This window comes from Sceloporus undulatus, chromosome 7 (genome assembly GCF_019175285.1).
Source record: "Sceloporus undulatus isolate JIND9_A2432 ecotype Alabama chromosome 7, SceUnd_v1.1, whole genome shotgun sequence".
Lineage (NCBI taxonomy): Eukaryota > Metazoa > Chordata > Lepidosauria > Squamata > Phrynosomatidae > Sceloporus > Sceloporus undulatus.
In genome coordinates, this window is record NC_056528.1 from 5,722,934 (window position 1) to 5,744,100 (window position 21,167).

A 21,167-nucleotide genomic window follows, 5' to 3' on the forward strand; every position below is an offset into this window, starting at 1 on the left:
CTGCAACCCAAAACCCACTTATTTATTGCAAAGTGCCATGTCCCTCTGGCTTTCTAGTAACAAACTCTGGCAAACTCTGTGCTGGGACGATGGCACATGTGCCCACAGAGAGGGCTCTGAGTGCCACCTCTGGCATGCATGCCATAGGTTCGCCATCACTGATCTAGTTTAATAAGCTGAGACAGGAATGAATGTTCTGCCCAAGAACACAGCCCTTTGCCTCCTTCTTTCAAGGAGGAAACAAACAAACTAGGTTTGGTTCCATTAACCATGCTTTCATTTGAACATCGTTTCTCACTTGGTCTGAACAGAAACAGGCACAGAGCCAATAAGCTAAGCATATGATTTCATTCACAGACTACACACATAAAATAACACAAAACATATCATCAAGGAAGCAATGTAAAGTAAAATGGCTACAATGTCCAGAATTTTTAAACAAGACACACTACGCAAATGAGACTCAATTTTCTAAGTACTTCTATTGTCTGTTAATCTAACATTAAATATTGAATAAATGAGAATCTAAAGAAATACATTCACCCTGAATTCCAACCTTTGTTTGAACAAAGAAACTGAAGTTATCACAGCTTCAGAAAAATTCAGGACGTTAAACCATGGTTTAAAGTTGGCTTAATATTCTAGATTGTTCCAAAGCTAGTAACCATTTATCAGGTAAGGCTGAACTAGAACTAAGTCAGTGATGATGAACCTTTTAGGGTCCGAGTGCCCAACCTGCAACCCAAAACCCACTTATTTATTGCAAAGTGCCATGTCCCTCTGGCTTTCTAGTAGCAAACACTGGTAAACGCTGTGCTGGGACGATGGCACATATGCCCACAGAGAGGGCTCTGAGTGCCACCTCTGCCACACGTGCCAAAGGTTCGCCATCACTGTTCTAAGTCCATTTGCTAGTTGCAACTAGAGTAGACCATTCAGCCAGTGGAATTTACATGAATGTCGGCTGAACAACTTCCCAATGCTTCAATGGACTAGTCTAGTTGGGACAACCAAATTTAGTTTTAATGCTTAATTAGAAGTGTCCCAGTTTAATGGCATGTTGTGCAAAGGGAGAAGAAACATGGATGCAGGCATGTAGAAAATATACATTCATATCTCAACTTAAACACTGATCTAACAAGTGTCCACACTCACCCAATGTAACAAAACGTCTTAGGATGGGTTTGTCCAAGGGATGCCTGAGCCAAAGCCAAAAGGTGCTGTCTGATTTTAAGAGATATTGTGAAATATTGTCAAGCAGAGTGGTTCTGTCACATGTAGCCAATGCTGCTTGGCAAAAACTCTTACAAGTGCAAGACGGAGCGCAAGTGCTTGAATGCAGAGCTGTCACCATTTGGCCCTCTATGACTTGAACTTTAATTCCCAGAAACCTCAACTACTGGCCATGCTGGCTGAGCTTCTGGGAGATGAAGTCTGAAACATACGGAGGACCAAAGATTCAAAACTACTGCTCTAGCGTCCATTTAGATCACTAGTCATATCCAGTTCTCTTCATTAGGCTGACTTTAAAAAGAATCCTGTCTTTTAAAAATTGATCATTTTTTAACAAAAGGCTATATTATTATTATATTATTATTATTACTATCTAACCCTCTTACTGAAACAACAATGACTGTTTAACAGTTTATTCGCAGTTGTTCATTGTTAGACCAAGTACCCAGTGTCAGTTACATCTTTTCAACCAATGTTATTTTATAGTACCAGAAACACCATTCAGAAACAAACCCTTCAATGAACATATGTTCAGCCAAAACAACTTGCTGAAGAACACTGGGTCAGGGAATGGTGAACTGCATGTCCCTTACCTGGCTGGTCTTTTCCCAATGCACTTGAACCAGATATATTTGGGGGAGGGATTGTTTCCCTGATGGCTTCAGGAGCAGGCAAGTGTGGCTCTCCAGCTGTTGTTAGACTGAAGTTTCTATCAAGGGTACTTCAGGCCAAAAACACATTCAGAAGGCCACAGTTGACCAGTCCTGGACTGCTGATAAAAACAACAGGATTATTGCTATCTTGGGCCTGTTACAGACTGCCAAAATAAAGCTGTTTCAGGTGTCTTTGGAGGTATGCTGTTTAAATGATGCATGCACCCTAAGAATCCAGAAGCTGAACCAAAGCTGCACTGCAGTGCTTAGGAATGGAGTGTGGCTTTGGCGCAACCTCCGGGCTCTTAGGACCCATGCATCATTTAAAGAGCATACCTCCAAAGAGACCCGAAGCAGCTTTATTTTGGCAGTCTGTAACAGGCCTTAGTTTAGATATGAGCTTCTCATGCTGGCAACTCTTGGAGACAGGGCATCAACCTTGATTAACTTCATGTCCTACTTCAATTCTGCTCTAATGAGAGGCTGAAAAATTGGCCCTTTTTAAAGATGACAACTCCTGCAATTCACACCCAGCATGCCTTCAAGTTGGGGAACATTCTTGGAGCTAACTTCCAGCTCTGGCTTTAAACCTGTGTGAGTTATTTTGTGGACCTCCTGCTTACTTTTTGATCAAGGATCAGTCCCTAGCTTAGCTGCATCCAAGCCAAAGAACAAGAATTTCATTTAATTGTCCTAACAGTGGCTGCTGTTATCCAATACGTAAAGTAAAGCCTGCACTTTAAAAGTGAAGAGGAATAACACAGAGAGGTTATTGTTATGGCTGGGAACCACAAAGAGTTCATTAGCCACATGCTTCGTAAATTATTTAAGTAATCTATCTGTCACCAATATTTCAGTATTCAGCGACTATTTACTGATACTGAAAAGTATCTCAAGTATCTGAAAAGACACTAATAACTAATGTTATCAAAGGCTTCCTCCAATTGCAAGAGGGGAAGGCCAATATCTTTTATACCCTAGCACAGCAGAGGCAAAACAGCTTCACAAAATAAGGTGTGCTTTTTACTTTAAGCAACTGATGGCTTGCAAAATCTAGTGATGTGAAACGTTTGGAGTCCTACAGCATGCCAGCAGTAGACCCAGATTTGTAAACAGTCATTCATCTAGTCACCTGAGGATCTTCTGCAGGCAAGCAAGCTTTAAAAACCATTGCTTGAGAGATGTAGTCCCCCACCTCCAACAAAATTGCCTTTCCAAGCTATTGCTCTGGACTACTTTTTTGGATGTTCAGGCATACCATTTATATCCTATCATGTAATGAAACTCAAAGTATCTAACACTCAAGACTTTTGGTGCGCATCCATCTGGGCACAGAGGACACAAGACCTATGTCTAGTTGCCTTGAATACTGCCACAGCACCAGATATGTGTGGCCCAGTCAATAGCTCAAAAATACTGATCGCAATCTGGCTGTGGTTATGTCACTGATGTGAAATCTTTATTTCTTGGCACCCCACTAACAACTCCCCCAACTCGAATTCATATTTAAATCAGGGACTCAGCTGAGACCATCAAGAACTCTGGAAAGATTATTCAGTAATATCAGTTTTAAAATAGCTGTTACATCCACTGACCCTCTTTTCTTTCAACTTGGCCAATTAAGCAAAATCTGTCTGATTCTCATCTTATTTTGCAGATGATGTGAGGAGCTATCCAAGGCCTTATATAACTCACCTGCAGTCCTACTCAAACCCATATTCAGGTACGTCCCTACCTTTATAATTTCACCAAGCATCACGAATGTACTTTTCTAAGCCATCTTCTATAGTCCTAAAATCTAAAAACGTGCTTGCAAAAATAAGGTAAGATTCCTAAAAAACTAAACTCTGTATGCAATAGCATATTCTTCACCTCTTTTGGTAAAAGCGCAGCCTGTAAATATCACAGTTCTGTCCACACCTTCGATTACATTTTAAAGCTAAACTGGCGTCTATTGTTAAGAAATTGTCACAGTTCTAGGAACCATACTCACTGACTCCAGACAGCTCCTTAAGGGCAAGTTATATAAACAAAGAACTAAAGGACCTAACAAATGCAATTTCAAGAGATTAAGGAAAACCCCTTGGAAGCGGGTTCTGTGGAGGACATTTAGGAATGGGGAAGGGGATTTACCTCTCTCTCCGAGAATGCTCCCTAGCCATTTCCCTCCTTTTCTGCCTCTCCCATTCACGGCGGGCCTTATCCTGCTCTTCTCGGTGCCTTTTTCTACGTTCATGCTCGCGCTCCTTCTCTTTCACCCTAGCATGCTTCCCTAATAATAAAAATACAAAGAAAAGGCCAAACTGTTACCTCCCTTCCCAAACAGCATTCAGAGTCTTGGGGGGGGGGGGGGAGAGCAAACAAAAACAAAACAGACCCATCTCTCACAACCTACAGACAGATTTTGGCCATGGCACACATCACACAGACTGAAGGGATAACTTTGTGAACACCAAGGAATGAAGTCAGAGAAAAGTGGTCGCTTTTTGGGTATATTTGGGAGTACCCAAAGGCATCACACCTGATGATGATGAAGTACCTGATGGTACGATCTCTTCTAAAACTGTAATATATTGCCTTGGAAGGTGATGGACTCTCTTTTGTTAGAGGATTTAAAACATATACCGGGAGGCCACTATTGGGAATGCTGTAGCAGCAAATTCCCTGGACTAAAATACTGGCACTGGGCTAAAGAGACCCTTTCCAATTCCACAACTTCAAAGGTTTAGCCATGATGTGTGCAGCAACGCCAGCAGTTACTGTAACAATCTCTGCTGCATTCAGAAATTTGTGCACTTCTTTGTGACAGTGTAGCTAGTAAGATCAAAAAGGCTACAGAGGGCCCTTGCTTTATGCAGGGGATCCGATCCGAACCCCCCCCCCCCCATAAAGCAAAAAACATATAAGCATGAGCCCCATTATATCCAATGGGGCCATGCTTGCTGCGTTGCTGTGTACACGCCTCACGGCCGCGTGCACCATTCATGAGCCCCATTGGATATAATGGGGCTCGTGCTCACCGCATGGCAATATACACACATTCAGGGCACTCGCCCATTTCCCAGGCAGCTTTAGTGTACGCTGAAAGCTGCCTATAAGGAGCCCGCATATGGTGCGGGCTCACTGTACTACTGATACATGTTAAACAACCTTGAGTCTATATTCTTGCTTGAAAGTGTAAGACATCCATTAATCGCTCAGATCAAAATTAATCTGGCATTCTTTCCATGAATCTCAGTAGCAAGCAGGCACTAGCTGGTAAAACAGAAATTATTCAGTGGTCCAACATTGGCTATTCTTTTTGGTTTTGTTTTAAAGGACAGCTTCCATTCATGGGCAGCCAAGGTGAGGTCTAAAGACCCACCAGCCCCCATGACACAAGTATACAGACAAACTAGAATCATAGAATCGTAGAGTTGGAAGAGACCACTAGGGCCATCCAGTCCAACCCCCTGCCATGCATTCAGATCCCACGAAGGATCAATGGAAGGCAAAACATTTGGTGCAGAATGGGCAACCTCTGAGCATAGTATTCAGTCAGGGGGAGCAACCCCCCTCTCCAAATATTGCTCCACTGCTGCACAGAGAACAAGCCTTCTACTGGACACCAAGAAGAGAATGACCAGTTAAGACTCCAGGCACCTTCTGCTGAGTGGCTGCGATGCCGTCGCTTCTCTTTCCTTTTCTCGTCCTTCCGGTGATGGGCCTTCTCTTTCCGTGACATTTGCTGCGGGGGTTTGATAGCCAGGGAGTCATCCTCCTCTCCCCTAGAGAATGCAGAACAATGTGGAGGGGGAAACAGGAAAAGATGTTGTGGAATGAGACAACCACCATTTTCTCATTATGGGTGCTACCAAACTAGACAGAAGGGAATAATTCCAATGGTTTCTCCTCATTCCCCAATGAATTCCCCACTTCCAATGGAAATCAGTAGGATGGAAATGGCGCTGAAATTGGCTGGATGGGGCTCCCGGTCTGTACCTTCCCTTTAGAAAGTTTGAATCAGTCACATGAGAGTGGCAGAAGTTCTCCTGTTCAGGTTTCAACTAGATATCTCCTTAGATTTAACAATCCAGTGTAGGAAAACTGTTGTCCTCTATATATTGTTGAACCACAAATCCCATGCGGAAAGACAGTGGAAAGGCTATGGGATTACCAACTCAACATTGCATGTTCCTCATCTCCAATAGTACAGATTCTCAGATGTCAGCAGCTCCATAAAATCTGTACTAGTCCACTTGGCCCAGCATTAATCATTTGCAATATGCTGAGAGCCCCAAAGTGAAAGTGACAAGGAAAGGGAATAGCCAACTGTCTTTTAACAGGCAAAGAATGCAATGCCAAACTGAACTGGAAGCAAAGAGTTTAAAAAAGGAATGTGAGCATTCACAAGTGAGTAACCCACCCACAGAGGTACCAGAATTACTCTGTTCTTTTCGTTACAGACTGCCAAAACAAAGCTGTTTCGGGTCTCTTTGGAGAGTCCGGAGGTCGCGCCAAAGCCACACTCCATTCCTAAGCACTGGAGCGCAGCTTTGGTGCAGCTTCTGGATTCTTAAAATGCATACCTCCAAAGAGACATGAAGCAGCTTTATTTTGGCAGTCTGTAACAGGCCTTAGTTCCATTAGCCATACTCCTTTGTCCCACAGAGGGACAGCGGAGTCCAGCCTGTTAGATCTGAATGGCTTCCATTCCAGATGGTCACTGCAAGAGCCACACAAGTTTCAGAACTGGTGGCCAAATACACCCCTCTCCTTCAGTGTGCTCTGTGGCATAATGCTGCAGGCAGGTACTTATGACACTTCCATATACATTCCTAAGGATGTGGGGCATATTGCTAGGAATTACAACTAAACCTGTGACAAAGATAAAATCTCAGCCAATCCCAAGAGCTGGTCTCTTACCGGTCTTCCATAGAGTCTTCCCTCCGGTAAGGTGAATTCCTGATAGTTATCTCCATGCGGTGATCTCTCAATTCTCCCTCTTCAAGGGAATCGCGCTTTGAATCCCGATCATCAGACTACAATGGTTTGGGAGAAAAAAACATATCCATTTGGGCCATTGGGGAATTGCACTCCTATAAGGACTATCTGATTCCTGCCTATTGGGGGAATGTACGGCCTGTTACAGACTGCCAAAATAAAGCTGCTTTGGGTCTCTTTGGAGGTATGCTATTTAAGTGATGCATGGGTCCTAAGAGTCCAGAGGTTGCGCCAAAGCCACACTTCATTCCTAAGCACTGGAGGGCAGCTTTGGTGCAGCTTCTGGATTCTTAGGATGCATGCATCATTTAAACAGCATCCCTCCAAAGAGACCCCAAGCAGCTTTATTTTGGCAGTCTGTAACAGGCCATATGTTTGCATTCTAACTGCAGAAAGCTGTCCAGATTTTGGAACTTGTTATGCAGCACAATCTATATCTTGGCAACTCTGCAGCAAGTTCCACTGAGTTGAATGAGCTTTAATCCAGGTAAGTGTATACAGGACTGCAGCTTTCATCAAAGGGCCAAAATAAAGGTGCATCAAGATAGCGTTCCGCAGGTTTGAGTTTGCAGAACCCAAGCAAAGCTGTGGATGACAGAGAGGGACATGATAGATCTCTATCTAGTGATAGAGAGGGACAAGGGGGAAAGGAATGAAAACATCCTTATGTTCCTTATAGCCTTTAAAGTAGTAAACTTACATTTTTGAGGCGCTTTGTGTCTGCTTTCTCTTCTTGCTCTTTCCGGCGTTTCTTCTCCTGAAGAATTTCATCTAACGTTTTCACTTTCCAAGACTCCTTTTCATCACCCATTTGCGTTAAAAAAGGCACTAGGAAAGAACACAACTACTATTACTGAATGATATCGTGGATCATAACTGGTCATACTTGAATATTACATTTTGGCCGAGTCTAAGTGAGCCTGATGCCAAAAAGTAGGTGGAAGCTTCATTCCTCTCAAAACAAAGCAAGCAAATCAAATCTGGCTGACAGAGGGCTTCCACCTGCTTCAGTTGAAGGTGCTAGAGACAGAACTTGGCAATGCAAAAAGCTTTCTCCAAGCTATGGCTCCTTAGAGGGCTTTGCAAATTAGGCTGGGGCTACATGAAATCAGTCTAAATAGTATTCTCCCCCCCCCAATTGGTACAAGATCCTAAGAGTCAAGAAGCTGTGGTCCAGTGCTTAGGACTGGAGCGTGGCTTTGGCACAGCTTCTGGACTCTTAGGACGCATGCATCATTTAAACAGCATGCCTCCAAAGTGAACGGAAGCAGCTTTATTTTGGCCGGTCTGTACGGGACCTATATCCTTCTTTTAAGAAGGTGCCAAAACTGACTGCAGGACTCCAGATGACGCTTAGCACTGAATAGACCAAGACTACTACTTCCTTAGAAACTGTGTTGCTGTGTGCTTCCAAGTAATCCTTGACTTGTGGGAACCTTATCACAGGGTTTTCTTGCCAAATGTCCCCTTCACTGGGGATGTTTAGCCTGGAGAAGAGAAGGTTAAGAGGGGATATGAGAACCCTGTTTAAGTATTTGCAGGGATGCCATATTGAGGAGGGAGCAAGCTTGTTTCCTGCTGCTCCAGAGAACAGGAGACAATGGAGCAATGGATGCAAGCTCCAGGAAAAGAGATTCCAGCCCAACATTTGGAGGAACTTCCTGAGAGTAAGGGCTGTTTGACAGTGGATCATACTCCTTCCTTGGAGGCCTTTAAGCAGAGGCTGGATGGCCATCTGTCAATGGGGATGCTTTGACTGGGAGTTCCTGCATGGCAGAATAAAGGGGCTGGACTGGATCAAGGCCCTTTTGGGGGTCTCTCCTCCTAGCTCTATGATCCTACTAATCTAGAGTCAGTCATCTAGCATTCGCCAGTGATTCCCTATGAGCAGTAATTCCCAAGGCTTCCCTATGGGCCAGTATCCTCCAGTGGCTCCCTAGGGGCCAGTATGGCTTCCCAGAGGGCAAGGGCTGTCAGTTCTTTCAAAGTCACACCGACAGGGACCACCATTTCGAGAGGATCAAACGGGGGCAGATGCCTCCGGAGTCCCACTGCGAACCACCCAGAGACCAGGCTGCTTGGCTAGGGCGCGCCTGCCCCTGTGCCTCCGCCGGAACCGAAGCCAGGCCCCGCAAAGGCCCTCCCTTCCTTCTTTCCCGGGGAAGCCCCGCTCCCTCCGCCCGAAAAACCGCCGGAGGCCCTTCATTGGCGCCCCTCTTCCTACCTTCCACGACTGCCCTTGCCGCCCAGGAAGCACAGCGCCTGTAAAACGTGCCACTTCCGGCGCAGGAGTTTGACGTCACCCATGAGCAGGGGACGCGCTTCCGGCGGCGCGTGCGCAGAGAAAGTGCAGCGCGACGCATAGACTTTTTTACTAGAACGAATCCGAGAAGGCGGAGTCGGTGCTTCCGGGTCTCTTGCTGGACTTCCGCCTTTCTTTGCCCTTTAATGTCCTCTTCACTGAATTCTTCCTGGTCTCTTCTCCTGTGCCTTTAAGGCCTTCTCTGCTGCCTTCTTCCCCTGAGGAGGCTGAGAGAGTGTGACTTAGCCAAGCAGGATGTCAACCCTGGTCTCCAGAGTCATAGCCTCCTGAGCATTTCCATAGACTCACACCTGTATTATTGAACACCAGGGATAGGCCCCAAAAGTTACACACTGCAGAAATAACCCGCTTTCAGGCCGCTTTAACTGCCCTGTCTTAATAATGCTAGGGCATTCTGGGAAATGTACTTTTGTGAGACGTTTCGCCTTCTCTGTCCGTGAATCAAAACTCCCAGGATTCCCTAGCACTGAGCCAGGGCAGTTAAAGCGGTTTCAAACTGGATTATTTCCGCAGTCTCAGAAAACGTACTCTGGAGGCTTCTTTCCTTTAGGCCGAACGAATCCGCACTGCAGAAATAATCCAGTTTGACACCACTTTAACTACACTACAATTCTGCGAACCTGTAATTTGTTTTGGGCCGCCAGAGCCCTCTGACAGAACTACAACTCCCAGAATTCCATAGCATTGATCCGTGTCAGTTGAAAGTGCTGTCAAACCCGCAGCGGTGCTGGTTTCTGACCTCTGCGTATGGCTGCGAAAGCCTTTTATATTGCAAGCCCCCTTGGGTCCCTTTTTGGGGCATCAAAATAAAATTTATTATGATGATGTAATGTTTGCATCGTATTTAACATTGCATTGTTTTAATTAGGCTATTTTAATTGTTGGGAGCCAATGGGAAAATAGCATTAGTCCCCATAGACTTGGGTTTTATGATGTGGCTGATAATAAAGAGCATCCCTAATATAAGGGCGCCCTCTTGTGGCTATTCGGGGCAATGCAGCCTCTGGATCGAGTCAGAGATCGATCCAGAGAGATAGATCCCTGAGTCCCAGGGATCCCCTGAAAGGCCCATTCTGCAGCAAAACCTCTTAAAAATACAAATACTAATATATATATATAGGGATCTTGCAGCCCTTGTCAAGCACACAGACACAGACCTGAGCTCCTCAGGGTTCAGGGGGAGCAGCAGGCCTCTTGAACTGCAGGACCTATCATCCCCCTTCCCAGGGCTGTTGGCTTGAATGTCCATGTTAGGGGTCTTGGAGGACACTTCCCATCATCCTCATCAAGCCCTCCATTCTCTGCCTTAGAGCCCTTCAAGACTAGGGTTGGAGGACACTTCCCATCATCCCCAGCAGGCCATGCAGAGGTCTCTTGGCCCCCTCCCTCGAGCTCCTTTCTGGAAATTCCCAGCATCCTTGAGCCCTCCGGGGATGATGGGAATTGTAGTCCACAGCTAAGCATTCCCTGAACTCGCGAAGGGCGCCAGCAGCATCAAACCCATCATCCTTCTTCCCTCTTGTGCTGCAGAAGAAACAGAGGGATCTGTATTAGCCCATTGTGCAGCAAAACCTCTTAAAAATACAAATACTAATATATATACAAATACTGTACTAATAAATACAAATACTAATATATATTAGTATTATATTGGGTTTGGGAGACTCAGGGCTGGCGTTTTTGGGTCCATGTTTACAACAACAACAATAACGAGGCAGGGAAGCCAAAGGCTTTGGTCCTGGGCATCTGAAGGGTTCAACCCTGCTGCCCTGGATATCAAACTGGAAGACATGGCCCTTTGATACTACATCTCCCAAAAGAGCCTCAGGATGGAAGGCAGGGTCCAGTCTTTGTGGCCCCAAGCCCTGCTTTTGTTTCCATGAGGCCAAGTCACAGAGGGAACCCTGGATCCCCAAATCCATGGATGCCATGGGATGTTGTTGTTGTTATTATTATTATTATTATTTGTATTGTATTTAACATTACATTTTTTTGATTAGGTTATTTTAATTTTTAATTTTTTTTAATGTGCTTTTATTTTGCAAGCCAACTTGGGTCCCCCTTTTTTATGCCCCAAAAGTGGACCCAAAGTGACTTGCAATATAAAAACACATTAAAAAAAGCTTTAAAAAATTTTAAAATAACGTAACTAAAACAATATAATGTTAAATACAATACAAACATTATATAAATATTATAACATATATATAGTAGTAAAATTTATTTGGTCATTGACCAATACAAAAATTGATAAAATAATAATTGCAATTTCAAATACACTTTCAGATCAGTTATAGACATTTCAGTTTCCGTCAACCAGTTGGTAATCCTCTCCTCTCCTATCTTATCCTATCCTATGTGTTTGTGTATATGTGTGTCTATATATATATATATATATATATATATATATATACACACACACACACACACACACACACAGCAGAAATATGTATGTGGTTTGTGTATATATGTGTGTGTATGTATATACATACACTTCTGATATATGTATGTATACACACACACACACACACACACACACGTAAGTGCCCAGCGCAGAGGGATCTCTGGCTGTGCAAAGCCAAGGGCCCTTTCTTTCCTCCTCCTCCTCCCTCCAGCTGTAAGGCTTTCTAGCAGCATTGGCCTCAATGGAAGACAGAGGGACACAGGGAAAGAACGGTTGTCTGAAGCCATTGTGGATACTCAGGGCACTGCAGCCTCTAGATTGATCCAGAGAGAGATCGGTATACAAATTTGTATAAAAAGTATAAAATGGCACATCAAAACTAGTCAGAGCTGCCATGATTCTTAAGTGGTAAAAGTTTCAAAGGGATTGCAGACACATGCCTTGCATTTCTCCTCTAGCCAACATTGTTTGTCTAAAACTATTATTGCCTCGGCACAAAATTTGGCAACCTTTTATGTTATGTCAGGGTTCGTATCTGAGAGCAATAAGGAAATACAAAAAGCTTTGGAGCTGCCTGGTTGATCCCAAAGGATTGGAGAAATAATGTCAAGTCCCTAGTCTGTATGGATGGCGGCCTGATGGCGCATGTGCGGCGCCGCGTCCGTACATCAGGGCGCCGTACTTGCGTCATCGATGAGCCACAGTGTGCTAGTGGCACACTGATGGCGGCGCCCGTGTGTGCCGAAAAGAACCCACAGCTTAAGCCATGGGAGAATAAATGAATGGCATGTGGACCTGTGGCATGTGCTGCGCCAAATGCGGAAGCGTTCCTCCATTGCAGCCAATGGGGTTTGAGCATACACGTTTTTCCTGCCTATTTTGGAGCAAGAGATGGAATCAACCCATTTGTCCTTTCAATGGTATATGTATATATGCATGTATATTTGTGTGTGTGAAAGAAAGAGGGAATGCGGGAAGTTATGGGTATACATGAAAGCCCCACTATTTCCAATGCGTTCCTATCACTGTAGTGAGTGCCACTGAAGAAAACAACACTGAATGGTAGAGCCTTGTATGGAAAAGGTTTTCCCTTGGCAAGCATTGTGTAGATGTTTGTGATGGAGTGGAAGGATTGGGAGGCGGAAGCATGCTACATCATCATCATCATCATCATCATCAAGTTTATTGCACTAGCCAAAGGCCATGACAACATGAGCTTATCAAAAAGCGTAAAACGTTTAAAAGAAAAGGCAGACAATACAAAGGACAAAACATGAGAATTGTCTCCACAAACCAATTCAGTATAGTTTTTATGGCCCCAATGTCACATATCACCTCCTTGTGCTTTTCTACACAGCTCCCAGGACCAAGAGGAACATGCCCCCATTCCCTACCAAGGCTCCCCTTTGGCATCACTGGAGGTGAGGCATACAGTTCCTCTGAAAAGGACCACTAGCAGGTCTACCCTGATAGCTTTGCTACCTCCACCAAGAAGGCATCGTCCTCCTCGGGGCACTTAGAGACCCCAGGGCACCTCTTCCATAGACCTTTCGGGTGGGAAATTCATCTCAGAGCAACCAGGGAGGCTGGACTAGTGAGCATTGGGCTTTTTCAGCTCATATCATAGTCTATTGTCAGAACTAGTCCTGGAGAGGCCAGGAAAGCAGCCTCTCCCATAATAATAGTAAAGGGGTCCTATGTCTTCTGACTTCCATGAAAATTGGAATCAATTTCCAAGGCTTGTTACAGCAAATGCCAGTTACCAAATCCCCCCTCCCGATTTTTTCCATGACAGACAAAAACAGGTTTTCACGACATGTGTAAAGATTACAGCCCTTCCAACCATGAAAAGGCCATGGAGATTGCAGCTATAGTTGTCAAGAGGAATATGGACCTCTTTACCAATCATATACTGGAATCATCAGAAGGGTAGATGGATTGCTTCTCCTCCTTCTCTGACAAACAGCTTTCTAGGGGATTTGTAGACAGGAGGGATGGTCTTTTCCTCCCGTCATTTTAGATGTTCAGAGTCTGGAGATACCTGGGATGAGCTGGCTACCCCTGAGAGCAGTGAGGAGGAACACTGTCTTACTGAGCCGGTAAGCAAAGAGAGTCCTAATGACCCAAGCGTCGTCCTTCAGCGGTTATTGGGATCCAAATTCATTCTAAGCTTAAGAAGCCGAGCCTCCCTCCAGTCCATCTGCCTTGGTCCAGGCCTCAGAGGGAGAGAAAGACTCTCTGGATTTGGAGGATGTGCTCAAAGACCCAGGAGACAGGGAACAGCAGCAGGAAGATTCTCACAACCCACAAAGCTAGCTTTCCAGATTCAAACTCAAACTTCACTAGCTCCACCAAGAAGGCATCGTCATTCCCACGGCGCTTAGAGTCCCCAGGGCCCCTGATAACAGAAGGCATTGCTCCATCACCTATGCGAAGATTCCAGCCGTTCCAACCGTGAAAAGGCCGTGAAGATTGCAAACATGGTTGCCGAAGGGGATATGACCGTCTTTGTGGACCACGAATTGGAGTCATCGGAAGGGTAGATGGATTGCTTCTCCTCCTCTGACAAACATCCCCGGGGTCCTCAGTATCCAGGTGACTTGTTACATTTCTCTTGTCAGAGACTGTGATGACTTGATGACTGGCGTCCTCACCAGAGAGAATTGCAAGATGGACGAAGTGCTCCACCTGGTGCTACTACAACCTGACAGCGACTCACAAGACAGTTTTGTGAAGTGTGACGTAGATAAACTTGGATCTTCACCGGTGAGAAAGAGGGCAAAGACACATTTTCCTTCTTGTGACATACAACAAATCCCATTCTCATTTTTCTTTCTTTCCAGACGCATAAGGACTTGCACTGTTTGTGCAAAAAGTTCTCTGGTTTCTGCCTGAGAATAAAGATCCATACGGCCAACACTATTGCCTGGAGGTATCTGGAGACCATGTTGGACCATTGCTTCAAATCTTCGGAAACATAGGCGGATTCCCTCCATGCGTCCCTATTTCCCTCTCAGGGGCTGGGAGTCCATTCTCTAGAGTCTATCCTTCCTTTTCCCTAGGGTCTGTGATGAGCTCATGTATGCAGTCTTGGAGTCACCCGATTGCAATGTACCTCACTGCATGTATCAGTTCATGCGCCAAGCCAATGGAGGCTCCATGGTAGAGGACAGTGAGGAACAACGTTTGGCCAAGGTAAGGGGCTGACCCTTGCATGACTCAGCCACAAGGTAGGAAATCCAAAGGGTCCCCATCTGCAGGTGGCCCTCCCTCTTTCTGGATTGTTTACAAGAGCAGTCCTCTTCTCTCCTCCTCAGGTGAAGGCGGTCAGAGCGATTGGTGTCATTGTCAGATATCTTAGCTACCTCCAGAGTTTGACTGCTGCTCTCCCCTTCTACCTGACCATGCTAACAAACATCCTGGTCAGCCAGTCCCAGTCTTTGAAGGCGGGGACCGGCAGCTGGTTTAAAAAATACATGGCTCCAAGGTAAGTTGGTTAGAAGACAGGGCTGGGGCAGGAGTGGCCATTGGGGCTAGATCTAGGAATCCAGGCTCCTTAACTAACCATCTTTTCTGTCACCTCTCTCTGGCCTGGCTCTCTCTTTTCTGCAGAGAAGTAATTGATATCCTTGGAGTTCTGCTCTAGAGGCTGGACCTGCTACACCACATGAAGGACAAGGCCTGCCCCCCATGAACGCCCTTTCGCAGTGAGTTTCGGTTCCCTCTGTCTCTCTCACTATGTGTTAATTTTAGTTAATTGACCATAGAGTTGCACTGGAGGAGCTACAAAGGCCTCCACCAACACGCCAATTCCTAAATACATTAAGGTCCCTCTCTGAGCCTAAAAGGGCCATCTTGTTCTGCAGTCAAGCCCCGACTAACAGTTCGCTGCGAGACTCAACCGTTCTCCAACTGCCAGTTTTAACTGCCAACTCAGCATTTTTAAAGTCCTTCCAGCCAGCATTCTATTGGCTGAATGAAGGCATCTAGTGCAAGGTTGGCTACATGGTGTGTCTTTTCACCACCATTTTTGAGGCTTGCACAGAGTGCTCCCTGTTTCACTTCCCAAGCTTAGAAGTGTCCTTCTCTCTTCAGGTGAAGGCAGTGAGAATCACTGGGAGAGTCTTAACGTTCATCCTGGATACGGAAAGGCTAAATGACTGGATTCCTGCTATCTCACTAACATTTTAGAGGGTCTCATATCTGATTTCCCCTTCTCCCCATCGTCTGTGTCAAGTGTGTCTCCATGGTCTGTGCGAAGATTCCAGCCGTTCCAGCCGTGAAAAGGCCATGGAGATTGCAAACATGGTTGCCGAAGGGGATATGACCATCTTTGTGGACCATGTATTGGAGTCATCGGAAAGGAAGATGGATGGATTCTTCTGCTCCTCACAAACACCCCTGGGGCCCTGAGCAGGAAGCCAGTAGCCAGGTGATTTCTTCCCTTTCTGTTGTCAGAGTCTGCGATGACTTGATGACTGGCGTCCTCACCAGTGAGAACTGCAAGATGGACGAAGTGGTCCGCTGGTGATGCTGCATATCTCACAGCAACCTTGCCATTTGCCAGATGAGATGCAGATCAAGGCCCAGGTAAGGATATCACACCATCACAAGGTCTGTTCTGATTCCCTGCAAGAAGTGTCCTCTTATTTAGTGTCCTTCTCTCTTCAGGTGAAGGCAATCATTGGGAGAATCTTAACGTTCATCCCAGATACGGAAAAGCTAAATGACTGGATTCCAGCCGTCCTCACTACCATCTTGGAGGGTCTCATATCTGATTTACCATTTTGCTCATCGTCTGTGTCAAGTGTGTCTCCGTGGTCTGTGCAAAGATTCCAGCCGTTCCAACCATGAAAAGGCCATGGAGATTGCAAACAGTGTTGCAGAGGGGGATATGACCATCTTTGTGGACCATGTATTGGCGTCATCAGAAGGGTAGATGGATTGCTTCTTCTCCTCCTCCTCTGACAAACAGCTTTGTAGGGCAGCTGTAGACAGGAGGGATGGTCTTTTCCTCCCGTCATTTTAGATGTTCAGAGTCTAGAGCAGGGATAGGCAACCTTTTTGAGCCGGGGGCCGGGTTGCTGTCCCTCAGACAACTGGGGGGCCAAAGCCCAAAAATAAATAATTAAATAATTTTTTAAAAAATTAAATATATAAATAAACCAGGACAAATGTAGGACAAAATTTTCAAATGGAAGACACTTAAAAAAAAAAATGGAGGACATGCAAAAAAATTTGCTGATTTTTTAAAAAATGTTAATATAAATGAATGTTTCTGAGGCTTCTATAGACAATTGCCCCCCAAAGGCCCCGGCGGCAGGACTGGGCTGGGGCCAGTCCCAAGGCCTCGACGGGCTGCATCCGGCCCACGGGCCGCAGGTTGCCTACCCCTGGTCTAGAGATACCTGGGATGAGCTGGCTACCCCTGAGAGCAGTGAGGAGGAACACTGTCTTACTGAGCCGGTAAGCAAAGAGAGTCCTAATGACCCAAGCGTCGTCCTTCAGTGGTTATTGGGATCCAAATTCATTCTAACGTTAAGAAGCCAAAAGTTCCAGCTATTCCAACCGTGAAAAGGCCGTGAAGATTGCAAACATGGTTGCCGAAGGAGATATGACTGTCTTTGTGGACCACGAATTGGAGTCATCGGAAGGGTAGATGAATTGCTTCTCCTCCTCTGACAAACATCCCCCGGGGTCCTCAGTATCCAGGTGACTTGTTACATTTCTCTTGTCAGAGTCTGTGATGACTTGATGACTGGCATCCTCACCAGAGAGAATTGCAAGATGGACGAAGTGCTCCACCTGGTGCTACTACAGATCTCCCAGCAACCTTGCCATTCGCCAGATGAGATGCAGATCAAGGCCCAGGTAAGGATATCACACCATCACAAGGTCTGTGCTGATTCTCCGCAAGAGGTGTCCTCTTATTCCTGAGGCCAGAATGTCTTTCTCTCCTCAGGAGAAGGCACTCTGCGTCATCGAGAAGATCATCACTTTCATTCCAGATCCAGAGAAGCTCCATGAGTAGATACGAATAATCTCGACCATCTTGGGGAGTTTCATCGTGGAACAAATCCTTAGGCCTGCGAAGATGCACATGACTTTAAAGTGAGATGTGTTACAAAGGTGGGCCTGGGGAAGATCCTATAAGATTCTCTGTCACTTCAGAAGAAACTGGTGGCATGACAAACCGCCCTCTCTTCTCTGCGGAGAAATAGCCAATATCTTTGATGTCATGGAAATGAGATGGGACATGGTGCCCTCCTTTGACTCGATGCTGAGGCAACTGTGCCTTCCATTATCAAACCCTCATTTGGGGAATGTCCATTTGGAATACTGCAAGCAGCGGGCTTCAAAAGGGATGATGCTGTCAAAAAGAAAAACAAAATCCTGATTTCTCTGTCCTTTTTCAGGTGCACAGTCCTCCAGAGGATTGAAAGGTGGCACCTGCAGGAAGACCAATAAGAGACGGGAGACAATATTACTGTTGTATTTTAAAAATTATTGTTGTATTTCTTATTGTTCTACAGTCATCCCTCCGAATTCACGGCTTTGACTGCTTTGAATTCGCCAGCTCCCCCCGTCCCTTTCCCTCCCCTCCCTCTTGCCTCCTTCTTTTGCCCCCCCCCCTTGCCACCTTTGCCCCTGGGGCCAATTTTAGGGCTCTGGAGGGCTTGGCATCCAGACGCGCCCAGCCCTACAATCAGCGTCTGTGTGCCATTTTGCCACAGGGAGCACGCAACGATGATGCACAGGCATCCGCGTGCCCAAACAGTGGAAGCAGTGGCGTCATGGCGAGCGGGCACCATTATGGCGCTCACAAAAAGAAGTTGCCTAGAGTGGTTCCTTTTTAGGGAGCGCATCAGTGCCCCGCCGTGCCGTTGGCGCAGCACCTGCAAGGGGCAAAGATGGGTGGCTTTTAGCCGTCCTCAGCTAAAGGGGAATGGAGACTTTTGAGCTTTTCAGATGGGATAAAGCCAAGGCCAGCTGGAGGAGTTACTACAGTCTCCATTGGTTGAGAGAACAGGACCCGGGATATAAATACTCTACATAAAATACATTCATTTTGTCCTTAGTAAGTTACCTTTAAATGAACAGAGGAATGATCGCTTGTGGTTATGGTTCCTTTTGCAGCACCTTTGAGACTAACTGAAAGAAAGAAGTTGGCAGCATAAGATTTTGTATTATTATGATTATGATTATATTTATATATTTATATACAGTATATCCCACTCTTTTCAAAGAACTGGGACCTATAGTGGCTAAGACTAAAGTCAACTTCCTCAGATGCATTTGCTGAGATGCATTATGGTACCTGTAACTCGCTTTCGAAAGCTGGCATAGCGTCCCATTTTCATTGCTGGACTGAGGTCCAAAACACGCGGCAGAAATAATCCAGTCTGAGGCCGCTTTAACTGCCCTGGCTTAAGGCAAGGGAATCCTGGGAACTGTAGTTTTGTGAGCTATTTAGCCTTCTCTGTCAGAGAGCTCTGGGGCCACCGCAAACTACAATTCCCAGGATTCCCCAAGGCAGTTAAAGCGGCCTCAAACTGGATTATTTCTGCAATCTGTTTTGGACCTAACTCTGAAAGGGTACTACAAAGATCCCTTTGAATACAGTGGTACCCCGGGTTACGAAATTAATTCGTTCCGCCGCCGCTTTCGTAACCCGGAATACTTCGCAAGCCGAAAAACCCATAGGCGCTAATGGGGAAAAGCCGCGATTTCGTGTGAAATAGCGCCAAAAAGCACCAAAAAATTTTTCGTAACCTGAAAAAACCTTCGTAACCCGGAACAGTTTTTTTAAATGGATTTTTTTCGTAACCCGGAAATTTCGTAAGGCGGCGCATTCGTATCCCGGGGTACCACTGTACTGAGTTTCCAGACTAACATGGCTAGGCCTTTGAACTGGGCACTCCAGCTCCCAAAACTTAAAACTCGTTTCTTGGGACTGGGGAGGTCCCTTCTTACGACTCTGCTTTGGACTACAACTCTGTGGAGTCCAGGGTTCGAATCCCAGCTCAGCCAAGAAACCCAATGGGTGACACTGGGCATGCCATACTTTCTCAGCCTCAGGGGAACTGGGGAAGGCAATGGCCAAGTTCCCCTTAGGGTTGCCATAAGTCCAGAACAACATGAAGGCACACACCACACGCACAAAATAAATAGTAGTAGTAGTATAGGATTGCCATAAGTCCAAAATGACTTGAAAGTACACAACAACAACAACAAATGACTGACCCTGAGTTGGTCACACTCTCTCAGCCTCAGAGGAAGGCCATGGCAAACCCCTTCTGAGGAAACTTGCCAAGAAAACCCCATGAAAGGTTCTCCTTCAGGATGCCATAAGTCAGAAACAACTCAAAGACACACAACATGCAAACATATCCTGCTATGAATGGCCATGCGAACCCACTGGGCAAGCCACACTCTCTCAGCCTCAGAGGACGGCTGTGGCGAACCTCATTTGAATAAACCTTCCATGGAAGGTTCTCCTTAAGGCTGCCATAAGTCAGAAACAACTGTTTCTTTCAGAGTCTGAAGGCCCATGCAGACGGGCCAAAATAAAGCTGTTTTGGGTCACTTTGGAGGTATGCTGTTTAAATGAGGCATGTGTCCGAAGAGTCCGGAAGCCGTGCCAAAGGAAAATGATGTTAATGTTTGCGCTCACCCTAAAGGCTGGATGGACGCATAGTAGAGGAGGTTAATGCTTCTCTTAGGTCCTCTGAGAAGAGATTAAGCTCTCAGCTTTCACCAGCGCATAGTTCCCTTTTTGATAAGACTTAAAGTACAGTACTTGCATTGACCTAGGTTTTTTTGAGTCCATTTATTGACTAAAATGTATGAGTATATAAGGCAAGTCATTTATAGTTGTATGCTCATTTTATGCATGCTGAGCAAGAGAGAAAGTGAGGCAGTGTGTGAGGGGCATAGTGGCTTTTTATCCAGTACTGCCAGGGACTCATGCTGAACAGTCTGGACATTGCTTGATAGGATCCACATCTTTGCGGATCCGCATTTGATGGGTTGTCATCTCAACTTGGTGGGATTCTCAGCACCCCAGCACCAAACGTATCATACTATTGGTCTGTCTAGCCCAGTATTGTTGCCATTTCTTTGGAAGGGATTTAACTATGGAGTGATTCACAGCAATGAGCCATCCAGCTGAGATCCCATCCCATCTGTGCGATATGCCATTGCTAGTCCTTGCCTTGCTTCTTAGAGGAGTCAAGTCAACCACCAACTTAGGATGCAAAAGAGCCAAGGTTCAATCTTCCACAATGTCTAGACAGAAGAAACAAGGGGGGGGGAGAGTTTGTTGAACACATTGAGGGAGCCACTGCTTGCTAAGTATTGGTGGGACTGAGCTGTACACAGTTGAAAGACAAGCCTCGTTCCATAGGGTTTATGGAAAGGCAAATACATACAGGATTGTAATCTCAGTATGGCTGCACTTGCCTATGAATGCAACACTAGTTCTGAAGAAGGGAGGTCTCCATTGAGATGGGATGGCAGAGGGATTGGGACAGTTGGAGACTTGGACTCAGGTTCATGCCAAGTGAATGCC

General features: G+C 45.7%; 1 protein-coding gene and 1 long non-coding RNA gene across 11 annotated transcripts in view; both read right to left on the minus strand.

Annotated features, from left to right (window-relative positions):
• Positions 1–9,161, minus strand: part of CDK11A (cyclin dependent kinase 11A) — a 25,643-nt gene extending 16,482 nt beyond the window's left edge. For 2 of the 9 annotated variants that reach the window (XM_042478770.1, XM_042478769.1), the window contains exons 1-4: positions 7,570–8,335; positions 6,792–6,907; positions 5,529–5,653; positions 4,020–4,158 (exon numbers count right to left, since the gene is read on the minus strand). In XM_042478770.1, the coding sequence (XP_042334704.1) occupies positions 4,020–4,158; positions 5,529–5,653; positions 6,792–6,907; positions 7,570–7,680 (491 nt within the window). In that variant the 5' untranslated portion in view covers positions 7,681–8,335. Of the gene's footprint in view, positions 1–1,155; positions 1,225–4,019; positions 4,159–5,528; positions 5,654–6,791; positions 6,908–7,569; positions 8,336–9,093 lie in introns of those variants that run through there. The other 7 variants (XM_042478767.1, XM_042478768.1, XM_042478771.1 and 4 more) reach the window with 7 other exon arrangements.
• A 3,609-nt stretch (positions 9,162–12,770) lies between these two features.
• On the minus strand, positions 12,771–18,869 carry LOC121936028. Of its 2 annotated transcripts, none has more exons than XR_006104908.1 (3): positions 18,684–18,869; positions 17,402–18,046; positions 12,771–14,284 (listed from the first exon to the last, which is right to left on the minus strand). It is a non-coding gene; the product is annotated as an uncharacterized LOC121936028 (long non-coding RNA). The 2 variants fall into 2 exon arrangements; XR_006104909.1 differs by having other exon boundaries at positions 12,771–13,637; positions 17,005–18,046.
• Positions 18,870–21,167: the final 2,298 nt, after the last annotated feature.